Genomic DNA, 16,302 nt, shown 5'->3' with positions numbered 1-16,302 from the left:
AACCTACTGCTACAGGTCTCCCTTGAAAAAGAGATCATTGATCTCAATGGGATTTCACCTGGATAAATAAAGGCTTTGAATTGAATTGATTATTATTATAAGGGCTTTTGTGTCTCTGACCATTTGGTTGTTTTTATTCAAAAGTAACATACCAATACAAAAATGTGTTATGTTTAAAAGAATGATGTGTAGTGTCCAGTGAGGTTCATGGCTGGTGAGGCACTGACTCTTTCAGAGTCAGATTTACAAATATTATATTTTGACCTTAATCGAAATGTTCGGTTATTTTCAAAAGCTTTTTTAGTCTGATGCTTCGATTCATTTTAAACAGACTGTTCAACAAAAGGATACCCACAATCTAAATATTGGATTGTTCTTTCTTAGTAAAATCCCATGTTCATTACAATTGTGGTCTTACCTTGACTTGAAGATGCTATCCTTCTGGACAACAATCTCCATTCCATTTTTGTAAAAGTCCTCCTTATCTTCCTCTAGGTTCAAAAGTCTAGCTTGTTGTTTGCGTCTACCGTCTCTGCGTAGAATAACAGTAGCAACAAGAACCTGTGGGCTCACGTGCGCCCCTTCAGTGCGGCAGAGGTTATGGCTGCCTCTCCAGGTGCTTTTTTCATTGCCGTTGTATGATGAGACCAGCGGGCCTAAATATCATATATACGTGAAATAAGTTATTTAGAGAATATGGATGGCGAGGATAAATGTAATAAAGGGATCTACAAACATTACATTGGTGACATACAGTGAGATGGTGCAGGCATGCGCTTAGGGCCCGCTTTCCAGCCAGTTTCTGTGGAGTGACGCATTCTGAGGTGAGGCAGAGCTCATCTGTGCCTCACCTCACCCCACAGTAACTGGCTTGAGCGTGCTCACAAAATAAATGCCTGCGCTACATTAGTGCCCGCGCTCCAGCCAGTTACTGTGGGCTTACGTGAGGCAGAGCTCATCCCTGCCTCACTCCTCATCGCTCCCATGTAGTTGTAGCGGAGTTCGGCCAATTTGCTGATTTTGACTATAAAAAGCGATTGGAATCATACAGAAATCACACTTACAACACAGATCAGTGGAGACATTTTATTATTATTACTATTTAGTTTTTCTTTAGTTGTTTTCCGTTACATTGGAGTATGACAGGTGAGGCTCTGCCTCCCCTGACTGCACGGCGCTGGGTGTGTGTATGGTACAGTGTGTAGGTGTGTGTGTTGTACAGTGTTTAAGTGTATGTGTGTTGTCGATGCAGCGGACAGACAGGTCTCAGTTGGTTTGGTGTCCTCTGCTTACTTTTAATACTTTTAAATAAAACTTTTGGCCTGTAATTTATTTCCCTCATTGTAGCGACAAGAGGGGGGGGGGGGGGGGACAGGCCCGGACTTGCCATCTGGAGGACCGGGAGGTTTCCCGATGGCCTGGCCTGTTAAGTGGCCTGCTGGCCTGAGGATTCTTTTTTTTATGTATGTATTGTGATCCATCTTCTCAAGAGTCTTTCAAACCTCATTGTTATATAGTCACATTTCTGATGAAATGTTGATTCTTAGGTCATGTTATCATTAATGATTAACTGATGTTTTAAAAAGTTCAACAGCGATCCTCCACATATTCTAGTGCTCATGATTTACAAAGAGGCAGTAATGATAAATGAGGACATTAGTTCTCATTTCAAAAGGTGATCTCCAGTCATTATTTTAAGCGTAATGTAACCGGATAATATCATTGATGTAGTAAGCCCCTCCTCTTTATGGTGGTCTCCTCATCACATGGTCAGGACGATCTTCCCAGCAGCCCCGGGACACTGGATGATGTCATGGTGTGCCTGGGGGGCCTGGTCTAGCGGTACCTGAGAGCCGACGACGGGCCGCAGCCAGCCAGCCTCCCCCCCCGCCGACAGCAGCGCCGCACACTGCCGGCTCTCCGCCTGAAACAGGAAGTACATCAGACATGTTCCAATAAACCGTGTGACAGCCTTTCAGATGCAAGTAGGATAGAAACAGAGGTGGGAAATAGTGAAGTACAAATACTTCGCTAATTTACTTAAGTAGATTTTTCTGGTATCAGTACTATACTCCACAATATATATCATAACTTTTGACTTTTACTCCTAACATTTCTAACACACATACCTGTACTCTCTTCTATTCACATTTTCAAAACAGGATTTAGTTTGAATCTGCATTTGGTGGTGTGATCATTATGATTTAGTCATTGAGCGCCTATTTTAATTTTGTCCTGGTCCTCTCGAAAGAAAAAGGGACCAATGAGAGCTGTGCCAACGCTGGCAGTCAGCAGGAAGAAACTACTGGTATCCTACGAAGGTATTTCAATGGAGCAAGGCAGGATCAGCAAGACAACTGCTAGCACTGACAATAATACAATTTGAAATAGAAGTTCTTTAATGTTCTATAAAGTGAGGTCCAGTGACCAGCTGGTCTCTTCTGCTTTTTACTTCAGCCCATACTTCTTTACTTTTACTTGAGTAAAAAGGTTTAGTCTGTACTTCAACCTTTGCCAGAGTATTTTTAAACACGAGTATCTGTACTTCTCCTTGAGTGAAGGATATATGTGCTTTTGCCTTATCTGGATTTAAACCCAGCGAAATGTTGTCATCATAAACGGCACGACTCGGTTGGTTCATTTTTGGTTTTGCGTAGGCAAGTTATTGATGAACCCTTGTAGCTAACCTGTCCCTTGTCCTGCCCTTTGTCACATGCTAAGCTTTACAAGCCTTTGGAAACTATGAAATATATAAAGGAATGTTAGAATAATTTGCAATCTTTAATAGTTTCCTCTGTGCTGCATGTCTGATGTTTGCTGTGTCCTATCAGCATGTTACTAACGTGTACCTACGTCATGTATGCTGTGTACTACATGTATATCCTAATGCTGCTAGCTGTCACCAAGTGTCAAACTAAACAGAATCAAGATTGCTTGGCTGAGTTGTGTTGCTTGCTTGGATATTGTTGATGTATTATTTTACTCATATAACTTTGTGTTGCTGTGCGTTGGTCTGGTTTTCAGAATACGTTGTTGTTGTCATGTTGTCTTAACTGTACATTTAAACCAATAACTGAATGTCAGTTCCATTGCACTGACATTCAGTCAAGGTTTTTGAGTTAGCTGAGCCGATACCTAAAGGGGACGCTTCTAACCCGTACTGGTGTTTAAACATGTCATTATATGTTCCTTTTTTCAAACAGTCCAGATACCATCAATAGGCTCCGAAATGTTTACTAATTTCTAAGGCACGGTTCTGCTCGTTTTAACCTACGTTTGGTAAAAGGTATTTTCGTTCTCAGCTGTAAATAGAAAGCAGTCTATATACTGTAAGCAGGATTCTTAGTTGTCCCATGTAGGGTCACAGCTGATCAGGTGTGACATCATGTTCAACCCAAAACAAAGCTCGGATCCTTGCATTGGCTCAGCAACATGTCTCCAACTCATGAATATGAAGAACCAAACAGCTGTTCCATGGGGGACTATAGCTGTAGCTTGCAGTGGACATGAGGTTTAAAACATGGCTGTGTGATGTCACTGCTCTGTACCGGTGTAGCGAAGGAAAGAGCCACTCCCATGATGCAGCTCTCTTTAGCCATGGTGTCTCTGGGGTTGATCTCTATGGAGCCTCTGCAGCCAATCACCTTAAACAAAAGAGGAAAACAGATGAAGTTTGAGACACACCGGAACAAATGACATGACAGTACAGTAGCTGTACTAACACTGGACAGTTTGCAAATCTCTATGAAACTCAGAAACTGGAAAATCCAGTTTGCAGTGCTGACTAACTCAGCTGTCTGACACCAACGTGCATCCTGTATAGTGAAAAACACAAGCAATAGCTAAACAAGCAATACATAAATACAAAACATTCCTGGATTCTTACTATCTTCTACTTTTTCTGATTGACTTACATTGGGAAAGTGACGTCTCTAAATCTGCGGATATTTTTTTCAACTAAACAAACTACCCCATACGAACAGTTGTATAGCCCTTACTTCAATCATTAGGGTTTCAAATGTGTCAAATGCGCTAAAAGCAGAATCCAGCGTAATTCTCTCTCCATTCATCTGACTGACAGAGAGCGGGAGACCGGAGGCAGGGCTTAAGGGAAACTCCAGTGCGCATGCTCCGAGCGCACTAGGGCTGCCCCCGACTAAAGATTTTTCTAGTCGACGAATAGTCGTCAATTAAGGCGATTAGTCGACTAATCGTCGCACGTTTATGATATATTATGATTCTAAATATAAATATTTGTGTTCCCCCCCCCCAAAATCGTTTCGGTTTCAAAGGCTGATAAAGAGCGTTGTTATAACAGCATGGTACGTTGTGCTACACATAAAATAAAACTGTAATAATGAACTTTGAAATATAAATTAAATGTAGAGAGCGCATGAGAGTCACGGCGCACGGACGCAGCGGAGTGAACAGCAGAAGCTCCGGTAAGGATTCTTATTGTGTGTGTGAACAAGCAGCGAGGACACACACGGAACATTTCGCTCTAGCTCTACTTTTTGCCGTCGTAGTTTGCTCGTCCTTTACTCGCTCAGAAGGATCCACACTTTGGATTTCCTAGCCAACCAAATTAACTCAATGACCAGGCACAGCTCTGAATGAAGTGTGAGGGGATTTCCGGCTGACGCTCATAGCACATGCAGCGCACGGAGCTTTTTTTTAAATTTATTTTGTACTAATTGACCAATGAAAATGTTGGCGACAAATACTTTTTCCGCCGACTAACATTTAATAGACTAATTGGGAGCAGCCCTAGAGCGCACATACTGGTACTTCTGCTCTCGAGAGGCAGCATAACGGGTCATTAGAGACGCTTTGCTCTCGTGAGCGGCAGGCCATTTTGACTTCATGGCCACTGAGCAGCTCTCATGAATGAACGAGGCGCCGCCTCCATCGCCGTACCCAGTTCTCTCTTTAGAGCCATGGTGCAGACCTACTCACGGTGACTCGCCCTCCATAGGCCACCATCTGCAGGTCTTTACTGAGGTTCACATTGGACAGCATCTCTAATATCACATCCACGCCTCGGCCCTCTGTGGCTTCCTGCAACACACACGCACAAATCAAAACTTTATTTATATAGCACTTTTCATACACAAAGGTAACTCAAAGTGCTCAACAAACCAAACACATACACACTTTACAAAAACAAATAACAATAATATATCCCCATAACCAGAGTAACACATATCTTTGTGATTAAAAGAACACTAGTACCAACGCAGGACTGAATAAAACAGGAAAGAAATAATAATACAACTAAATAAAAATAATAAAAAGGAATAACATTACAATAAAATAAGAATAAAATACAATTCAGTTTAAAGCCAAATTAAAAAGCTGGGTCTTGAGTTTGCTCCCGCAGCCCTAGGTCCTGTGGGAGGCTGTTCCACAGTGGCGGGCCGTGACAATGAAGAGACGCCTCACCGAGGGTCTTTGTTTGACTTCTGGTAGGATTAAAAGACACCTGAGGGTTCGAGAGGAGAGGGTGCTCACTGCAGAGCCATAACCTCTAGCTCCAACTCTCTGGAGCTAGAGCTAAAGGTGGTTATGGCTCTGCAGTGAGCACCACTTGTTCTAAAGGGCTATAGGTTAAAAGCAAATCCGATAAATAGCTGGCCCAGGAACATTAAGAGCTTTAAAAACCAATACAAGTATTTTAAAATAAACAAACACACACTTAAATACAGAGTTTATAATTATGCAACACCACGACAACAACTGACAGAACCAACATGCGCTTTCTCTCTGTGAATCTGGGTTATAGATGTTCAAATGCTCCATGAGATCCATTCATGACTACTTCCCGTCCTTTTGGTGTTTCTGTGTGAGCGCGTGTGTGTGAGCGCGTGTGTGTGTGTGTGTGTGTGTGTGTGTGTGTGTGTGTGTGTGTGTGTGTGTGTGTGTGTGTGTGTGTGTGTGTGTGTGTGTGTGTGTGTGTGTGTGTGTGTGTGTGTGTGTGTGTGTGTGTGTGTGTGTACCATGATCTTGTGTGTGTAGCCCTCCTCTCTGTGATTAAAGGCCAGGTGAGCGCCGTTGTTGAGGGCCAGCTTCATCCCCTCCGGGGTCCCTGCCGTCCCCAACACCCTGAGACCCAGAGCCCGGGACAGCTGGCACGCTGCCACGCCGACCTACACACACAGAAAGTGAAAAGAAATTGCTGACTGAAATACCAGTCAAATGTAATGTCCAGGATCTTCTTTAGATATTACTGATAGCTGGCAAAAGGCAATGATTAAATATGGCTTGTGAAAGAAGCTCCAACAAAGGGAGAATGGATAAACATTGTAAATGACTTGTTTCACATGGGAGACTGTTCCTTTGAGACTCTGTGTTAAATTAGAAAAGTACTAGTCCAAATGGGATTTACACATTAAGAGGGTTCTTTCATAATCCATGGAAAATTGTCTGGCTCAAGGAGTCTGTAACTTCTTGCTTATTTCCTAAGTGGGATTGACCTGCTTAACCAGTCTACTCTACACGTGTAACAGTCTAGTTGTCATCATAGTGAACCCAAAAATGTTGAGTAGCCCAAAGTCTTATGATAGAAATGTATAGTAGGGGTCCCCATCACATAGAAACTGCCGGATGATAACTTGCATATGTTGGGCAATTTGCAAAGTTAGCTAAAGTTGCGTTAATTAGCATTAAACTGTGGGGTTTTCTCTGGGAAGTTTTTCCTTGTACGATGTGAGGGTCTAAGGACAGAGGGTGTCGTATTGTCATACTGATATTCTGTACAAACTGTGAAGTCCACTGAGACAAATGTAACATGTGTGATATTGGGCTATATAAATAAACATTGATTGGTTGATTGATGAAAGCCTATGCAGACCAAAAAGTCAAATATGGCTTGACCGATTTGGACAGTTTTGGAGATGTTGTCGGGGTTGTTGAGGATGAAAAACAGTTTAAACCAGAAAGGGGCCATATTTGTACTCCGGGTGGGCTGATTTTGACTACCATGAGTTGATGTTGAATCTATTGGATATGTGAAATGAATAAAAACATGGACACTTTCTGGTTAAAACTGCAATTTTTTATCCTGAATTTCGAAATGCATTCAGCATCCTCAATAACCCCCAAAACCACTCCACAATTGTCCAAATCGGTCAAGCCAAGGTCATTCTGTTTTTCAGGTTTTAGGCTCGAAAATGACATGCCCAGAACAAATGACGATATCTTCACTTCTAAAAAGGGGTAAATTAATAATTTATTTTCTCAAAGCAATGATACACCTGTGAGTTGGATGTAGAACATTTAGAATCAATATAGATGTTTTTATTTTAAAGTAAATTCAGATTGAACATAGTAAAAAAAAATCCCATTACTTGTTTGCATATTAATCCGTAAGAGAGGGGTCTTGAGAAGGGACTAGAGAAGGGACTAAAGAAGGGACTAGAGAAGGGACTAGAGAGGGGACTTGAGTTGGGACTAGAGAGGGAACTCGAGAGGGGACTCGAGAAGGGACTAGAGAAGAGACTTGAGAAGAGACTTGAGTTGGGATTAGAGAGGGGACTCGAGAGGGGACTTGAGAGGGGACTAGAGAAGGGACTAAAGAAGGGACTTGGGAAGGGACTAGAGGAGGAACTAGAGAAGGGACTAGAGAAGGGTCTAGGGAAGGGACTGGAGAGGGGACTAGAGAAGGGACTAGAGAAGGGACTAGAGAAGGGACCAGAGGAGGGACTGGAGAGGGGACTAGAGAAGGGACTAGAGAAGGGACGAAAGAAGGGACTTGTGAAGGGACTAGAGGAGGGACTAGAGAGGGGACTTGAGAAGGGAATTGAGTAGGGACTTGAGTTGGGACTAGAGGAGGGACCATGGCCACTGGTTCACTTATAGTGACAACCACCTTTGAATGATGGGATAGTAGACTAAAAGCTTTAGGAATCCAAACTATAACAATAAGTACCCTGTATCAAGAATGATGCAAAACAAGTGACCTTTTTAGAGAGGTTTAGAAAAAAAAACACCTCTGGGGTGATTTGGGTGGATTTGCCATATCTCTGGAACCCATCGGTCGATTTTGGTGATTGACACCACTTTTGAACCGTTAGAGCCAATAGAATTAAGGGGAAGTTCCTAAATCCATCTAAACATTACCATTGGTGAATGAGAGTGATGTGCAGCCAGCATGCCCAAAACCGGAAGCTGGGTTACAGCTCTCACACTCTTGATGACATAAATGTTATGATGGATTATCAGTAATCATTTCAAAGGGACACACAGACACATTGGATTAACCTTCAGCAGCGTTTTCATCGTTTTAATGCCATTAAACACAACTTTTGATCAGAAAAACAGCAAAGGTAAGACATATTTGCCGTTTTGGATCAGTAAAGCTACGTGGTGTGTTGTCTGGGTTTGCCTTTGCTGCCGCGATACCTCTAGAATCTGTGGAATCTCAGCTTTAATCTGATATCTTGCTTGTGCAGATCTGATAAAAAGTAATAAAGTATTTCTACCGTGAGTTCCGTGCTAAGCTCGCTCAGGGCTAATTCAGAGCCGTGGGTATTACCCTTGTGTTTCGTTTAGCTAAAAATGGTTAATATTCTCTGAAAGCTGAGTTTCTTCCCGTTAAGTGGGTATGACACATTCATAGTTTGTTAAATGTTAACAAATTAAAAGACAAGTTAAAGGAAAGAAACCATCGTACCCCCCCACTGGCTCCGTGGATGAGGACGGTCTCTCCAGGTTGGGTGTGAGCTCTGCAACACACAGCACAGCAGTTAGAGACATTTCATTCATTTCAAATAAACCAACACGAAGGTTAAAACCAAAAAGCTTTAGTCCGTTTCATAAAGATATATTTAGTAACCTTATTAAAATCCTGTTTCATACTAGCTGGTCTATCCTGACAGGAGTGCATGGGACTGATCGCCTGCTGCTCTGCATCCCCCAAGTGCTCCCAACAGTCTCCAACACACTGTTAATCTCTGTTTGGAATTCTGATCAAACTGTCAAAGTATGCAGTGAAATGAGCAGAATGGGCCCCCTTTAAAATAATCAAAATGTGTAATTGTTTCCAAATCCTGCAGTCCTAACGTCTATGGAATAAAAGTGTAGTTCCGCAGGAGTCTTTAATCAGACCTCCTCTCTGTATCCCCTCAGTCCTATACAAATATGAACCTGAAAATGAGAATAATAGGGCTACTTTAATGTTATGATGATACACAATCATAATTGTGTGGCAACTTATATTCCTGCTAACATTTTACCTAACATAACATATATATCTTGAAATATCAGGGTTTAAAGACGGGGTCAAAAAGAGTTATAAACTTCTGAAAACGTTTCAGAGTTTATCACATCACGGAAATGAACAACTTGAAATTAAATATGTGAATTCACAGAAATGACCTAAGGTAAGGAAGTTGGAGATGTGTGGAAACGATGCAGTTGAAGGATACTTCAAAAGAACATGTCATCAGCTAAAAGTGATGCCGGGTGAGAGCCAGACCCAGCAGCCAGGGCCACAGCGCTGCAGGGCTTACTTGTGAACCAGAGCTCTGTAGGCGGTGAAGTAAGGGACCCCGATGGCTGCACCCTGGGTGAAGTGCAGTGCGTCGGGCAGTCTGTGGACACACTGCTCCGCTGCTACACTGAACTCTGCGTAGCCTCCAGACTCTGTGGCTGTGGTGAACACGCGCTCTCCTGCCTGCACATCACACAGAACATGGATTCACTGTACATCCACCAGGAGCCTTTAACTCCCTCAGCCTTCAATTCAAACACATTGTCTTCAGGTTAACCGAATGTTAGAACCCAATGACCGACCTTTAAATGCTTTTGGTCCAAAACCACTCCAAGCTCTGATTGACATAATACTATTTTAAGCATCTTAAAAACATAGATGATTGGATTTACTCAGTTTTATATCATTCAGAAAATAATATATTTGGAGATAAGGCTGATGGAACAAGACATTTTATGACATCACCTTGGACATTGGGAGATGCCCTTGGAGTTGGGCATTTTTCACTGTTTACAGACATTTTATTGGGCAACGATTTTTTTTCATAAAATAATGAGCAGTCCTAGCTAGCATTAGCCAACATAAGCTAGTGGAGTGGGGCTGTAGCTCTTTGAAGGTGGTTCTCATCCATGATGTGTTCATGTTTGACACTGTAGCACGTGAAGCACATCCAGCTTGAATAAAAACATTTTACTTCATTTGTGTGCAGGCAATACTGTCCTTTCCTAATCATAGTCTATGGCCTACACCCATTTTCTTTAGTGCATACACTATTTACACTCATTTGTCATACATTCTTCTTTTATTTTAGACTAAATATTTGTCAGCTATAGTTTATTATTTATTAAACATTTCTGCTCAAATGATTGTATTTATTTACATTATATTTTGCCATGGATGCAATATCAATAAACAAAATGAAGTAAATATGAAATGTATCCACCATTGATTCTGTTTTTAACACAGACCTTAACTGCAGTCACTCCTTCTCCAACACTGTCCACCACCCCGGCCACGTCTGTCCCCGGTGTGTAGGGCAGGGGGGGCTTACGGGGGTATGTCCCTGCCCGGATGTAGGTTTCCACAGGGTTCACTCCACAAGCATGGACACGGATCAACACCTGCAGCAGAGAGACAGTGAGGAGAGACACAACAGCTGAAAACATGCGACAGATCTTAGACATACATACACTATAGACAAAATAATTGGGCCACCAACACATTACACCTACAGGAGCTTTTATGACATCCTATTCTAAATTCTTAGGCATTGTCACGGCCGCTGTCTTCCTGGTCCTCTTAACTGTGTTACTCTGTGTTGTATGTAAATGAGCTGTGCGGTTGCCCTGACGTGATTGGCTGCCATCTCCTGGTCCGCCTCCTGAAGATTGAGATTGGAGCACGCCGGGCCCGACGCACTCCAATCGCAGCGTACAGCCGGTGCACACCTGCCGGAGATAACTACAAAGCCAGGAGACGGCTATCACTCGGGAGGCTCTGCTGCGATCAGACATCTCATTCATCTTGCTCCTGTGTCGTGGACACATTAGAGTTAAACTGTCAGAACTTGTGTGATGTGTGTTTATGTGTGTAGAGTAGCGTGTTTAGATATGTGTGTAGAGTAGCGTGTTTAGATATGTGTTAGAGTAGCGTGTTTGGTTTTCCCTGTGTTAGCTGCATTTCCCAGCGGCCTCCCCATTAGCGGTGATTAGCGGTGTAGCCAGGTGTGGATTTAGACTCCCTTTTAGAGTCCTCTTTTTGTTTAGCAGTTTACCTGTGCCCTTTTGGCTCCTTAGTTTGGCTTAGGCTACATTTGTCCTCCTTTTTGTTGTACACCTGTTGATTATTCCATTAAACCCTATTATAATTGATTACCAATTCCATTCTGGTGTGTGTTACATTCCTCAACCCTAGTGAGATCGTAACAGGCATTAATATGAAGTTGGTCCCCCCTTTGCAGCTATAACAGCTTCCACTCTTCTGGGAAGGCTTTTTACAAGATGTTTGAGTGTGTCCGTGAGAATTCTTGCCCATTCATCCAGAAGAGCATTTTTGAGGTCAGACCTTGGAAGAGAGGGCTCTCCATTCTAGTTCATCCCAAAGGTGTTCAATAGGGTGGGGGTCAGGGCTCTGTGCGGGCCAGTCAAGTTCTTCCACACCAAACTCATCCAACCATGCCTTTGTGGACCTTGCTTTGTGGGGCACAGTCATGCTGGAACAGAAAAGGGCCTTCCCCAAACTTTGCCCACAAAGTTGGAAGCATAGAATTTAGGGATGCTCCGATCGATCGGTCGCCGATCGCTATTGGACGATATTCACTCTCGGACGATCGATCGGTGCTCTCTATAAAGGCCGATCAGGAGAGCCGATCACATGATGTAAAATACATGACACTTTTCTCTGTGTGCGGCAAAACAAGCTCGCCAAAATGGCTTCACCGGTCAGGCAGTATTTTAAGGTGTCCGAAAATGACAATAAAATAGCGGTATGCAACGTGTGTGAAGCAGAAATCCTGCAGCTCCGCCTGCTGTGACGGACCGCTGAGCGGAGCAACACACTCACTAAGAGTTAGACCTAACACACGTAGCTATTTTATCTACCTCTGGAACAAGCTACACTAGTTATAAATATGTTTATTCTTCACTGTCGGGTCACTCATTACTGGGTGGGTCAGTGAGCTGCATGAGATACTGACCCATTTTTCACAAATGTTTGTAAAGGCAAAGTCACATGTTTCCTGCCTGGCCGCAGCGTGTATCATTATGCTCCGATCGATCGGTCACCGATCGAGATCGGTCACCGATCGAGATCGGCCGATACTCACTCTCTACCGATCGATCGGTGCTCTCTAAACATGCCCATCGCGAGAGCCGATCGCATGACGTAAAATACATGACACTTTTCTCTGTGTGCGGCAAAACAAGCTCGCCAACATGGCTTCACCGGTCTGGCATTATTTTAAGGTGTCCGAAAAAGACAGTAAAATAGCGGTATGCAACGTGAAGCAGAAACCCTGCAGCTCCGCCTGCCGGACCGGTGAGCGGGACGAAACACAAAAGAGTTAGACCTAACGCACTTAGCTATTTTATCTATTTTATCTACCTCTGGAACAAGCTAAACTAGTTATAAATATATGTATTCTTCACTGTCGGGTCACTCATTACTGGATCAGTGAGCTGCATGAGATACTGACAGGCTGTCAGGAGAGGGAGAGAGAGAGAGAGAGAGAGAGGAAAAGAGAGCGCTTCCGCTCATTTCTCCCGTGTTATCCAAAGTGAATGTAAACTTGAATAATGTACATCATGAATGTAATAATTAAGTTGATTGTTTGTGGAAGCTCCAGTGAATGAGCCCCATTAACTGAGTTTTAAACATAACTTTAAATGGAAGATTTAAAGTGATGTTTAAATCTTCCATTTAGGCCCCGCCCACTCGATCGGATCGGCGATCGGTATCGGCCGATACTGATTCCGGCGATCGGCCCCGAAATTGGCGATCGGAGCATCCCTAATCATTACCCTCTCTCGTCTGGGCACTAAGAAAGGAGCCCTCAGCCAGTGCAGCAGCAGCCAACACATTGCTGACTGTTGCTATCTGTAAACAATGCCGCCTAAACATAATTTCAGCCAATCAGCGTCGTCAGATCTGATGGTCATAGGGCGCCAATATCAGCGCCCAATGCAGTCTGTGAGTTGTTTGGACTCGTATCCAAGGTGATGCTACAGTAGTTGATGAGGATGGCTGTGTCTGCAGGTGGAGACTCCGGGTGCTAGTGGATCGCCGGAGCTGTAGATTAACATTTACATGCTTATTGTAGTGGTAAGTGCAATGCCTATAGCACCATGGAGCATATGTGTGGGCTGGACCTGTATTTTACAGGAAAGGAGTGAGCAGAGGGTCGAGTTGTCGATTCTTGTTCTGTTTTGTGTGACTATCTTCCTCACCCTCTCAGACTTTGAGGGTTGGCGCCACACACACACACACACACACACACACACACACACACACACACACACACACACACACACACACACACACACAACACACACACACACACACACACACACACACACACACACACACACACACACACACACACACACACACACACACACACACACACACACACACACACACACACACACACACACACACACACACACAGTCAGGATTTTAACCCTTTAAACACCCGTTTCATTATTTAATTTCTCTCAAAAATGATCTCACTGCCATTGCAGTATGAAACCATGCATTTTGTAATGTCAGCATTTCATTTAAAAGACAAGTAGTGATATTTGATATTCTTACTCTATTATTCCAACAGATTCAACCATTTTCCCACTGTAGGCCGATGCATGACATTCTTACATTGTTGCCAGTTATATTATGGAGCCGTGTGACTACCAGGGGAGAATGGTGTGTGTGTGTGTGTGTGTGTGTGTGTGTGTGTGTGTGTGTGTGTGTGTGTGTGTGTGTGTGTGTGTGTGTGTGTGTGTGTGTGTGTGTGTGTGTGTGTGTGTGTGTGTGTGTGTGTGTGTTCACACCAGCAATGTCCCGCCCACAGCGCTATCTGATAGGCTATTACTGAAGATTTTCCGGGCGGGAGCCAGCCAGAGAGGCGGGACCTTCTCAGATTACAGGCAGATGCGAAAGAACGCAGACACAGACTGAAGCAAGCAGCAGCGCTGAAGTTCCGAAGTTCAATAAACATCCCTATCCCCTATGCTGAAGTTGGAAAAACACCACGATCTTATGATCCAATTATATCAGTTTCCCAGTTACACAGGGACGCGGGAAGTCAGTCAGAGTTGGGGGTGCGTGCTGCGTTAAATAAATGTAATGGAGTAAAAGTACACCATTTTCCTCTGACATTTTGTGGAGTAAAGGGGAAGCACTGTGTGTGATGCAATGGGACCTTTTAACCCAACAGAAGCATGCTGAGCGGTAACGTTGAGTCTGTTTGCATACAGATAGTGTTTCATCAACTCCAGAATAACAGTGTAGTTTGAAGCAGCTACAGCTTATGTCACTTTTACAGAATAAGGTGTGTGTGCAGGTGTGTTTCCCCCTGCAGCTGTCTCACCTGTCCGGGTCCGGGCTGAGGGACGGGCAGCTCGGTCAGCCTGAGGACTGACGGGGCCCCGAACTCCCGCACTGAGATGGCTCTCATCAGCCTGCAGGCCGACATACTGCACACACACACAGACGGGTATACACACTTTAAAGACAGCCGTCCCAGTCCTTAACACAACGGAGTTTATTAGAGTAGGCCTACTGTTTCTACTTCTTCTTCTTCTTCTTTAGTGTTTATTGGCGGTTGGCAAACCAACTTGTAGGTGCATTACCGCCACCAACTGGACTGGAATGTGGCAAGAGACTATGCAGAAAACAAAAAACAAAATAAAATAAAGAACCAAAACTTTAGATTATTTTAAATTTATCAATTTATATTAGAAACGTAATAATCTCACAATACATATTGCCTGATGTTTTCCCTAACAGCCCTGATAGCGACAAGTCATGAAATGTTGCTTTCTTCAGTGTCTGGAAAAGCACATTTCTCTGAGTACTATATTTCCTGCAAAGCAGTAAAACATGCCAACAGTTTCTGGCTGGCTACAGTGTATACACTTTCCGGTTGGATGCTTTCCTATTATACTTAAAGTATGATTGAGACCTATGACCTATTCTCATCTGAGAAATGACATTTTCCTCCCTTCTTTTAAACCATACCTTCCTTCCATCCCCCACATACCTTTGACTTTTATAAAGATGTCTTCCTGTATCACTAAGGTCCCAATGTTCTTGCCATGTTGTTTGTGCATATTTCTGTATGAATGTTTTATCCTCCGCGTTGCTGAGTGGAACTTCTAGTCTATGTTCATAATTCTGAGTGTTTGTTTGGCCAGACTATCTACCTGTTCATTACCCTCCACACCAACATGAGCAGGAACCCAGATGAAACGAGTTGCTATGCCTTTGTTTTGCATTTTATATAAAATTAGAAATATTTCATTTATTATGTCCATTCTAAATGAAGATCTACCTGATCTATGCTGAAAAGCTGTCAGATGCAATTACACTATTATGTATTTCTTTCTCCTCTATCCATTTCAATGACAACACCAATGCCTACAACTCTGTGGTGTATACTGACACATGGTCTGTTACCCTTTTCTTTATATGTGGGATATATACTGCTGCCCCTGCACGCCCTGTCTCTGGATCTTTGGAGCCATCTGTAAATATGATTGTTGAGTCTGAGTGATATCTTGCAAAAATAATTCTGGACTATGCGCCATACTGATAGTTCTTTCTTTTCCTTCAACTATTTTTATATATTGAGGTCTTTGAGGTTTTTGTAACTTGTGGCATCTCCTCCCTTTCTGATCTTCATCCCACCATTTCTGCCATATTTCCATACTGTACCCTTTTTCTTAATTATTGCTTTTCCTTCTCCTTCTCCAAGTGACACTGGTATTGCTATTTCCTTTTGTAATGCCTCTTTTGCTAATTTATCAGCATGCTCATTCCCTTGAACCCCCTCATGTGCAGGCATCCAGCATACTGCACATCTATTCCCCTCCTCTGAAGTCTCAATAAGCAGTGGTTAATTCCAATGATTACATATTCTCTAACTGTTATTGTGTAGACTGTATGCTTTCCAAAGCAGTTAGTGAGTCTGCATATCACCACCCTATCAGGTCCGACAGGTCTTTCAAACTGGTGGAAAAGTAAAAGCCCTCAGAGCTGCTCAAGGTCATTTAAATAGCTTGTTGAGAAGCCTGCAAGTGTCTTGGAGGTTATGTGGC

At 43.1% G+C, this 16,302-nt stretch overlaps 1 protein-coding gene across 1 annotated transcript; it reads right to left on the bottom strand.

Moving 5' to 3' along the window:
- Positions 1-1,072: 1,072 nt before the first annotated feature.
- Positions 1,073-14,805, bottom strand: cryz (crystallin, zeta (quinone reductase)). Its single transcript, XM_034105324.2, has 8 exons — positions 14,574-14,805; positions 10,459-10,611; positions 9,510-9,673; positions 8,672-8,723; positions 5,997-6,146; positions 4,957-5,058; positions 3,549-3,644; positions 1,073-1,924 (listed from the first exon to the last, which is right to left on the bottom strand). Exons 1-8 carry the CDS (start codon positions 14,676-14,678, stop codon positions 1,763-1,765), a joined length of 984 nt encoding a protein of 327 aa, XP_033961215.1. The 5' UTR covers positions 14,679-14,805; the 3' UTR covers positions 1,073-1,762.
- Between the last annotated feature and the right edge of the window lie 1,497 nt (positions 14,806-16,302).

Source organism: Pseudochaenichthys georgianus, chromosome 17 (genome assembly GCF_902827115.2).
Source record: "Pseudochaenichthys georgianus chromosome 17, fPseGeo1.2, whole genome shotgun sequence".
Classification (NCBI taxonomy): domain Eukaryota; kingdom Metazoa; phylum Chordata; class Actinopteri; order Perciformes; family Channichthyidae; genus Pseudochaenichthys; species Pseudochaenichthys georgianus.
The sequence above is the reverse complement of the archived record's forward strand: the minus strand, read 5'-3'. Positions and strand labels throughout refer to the sequence as shown.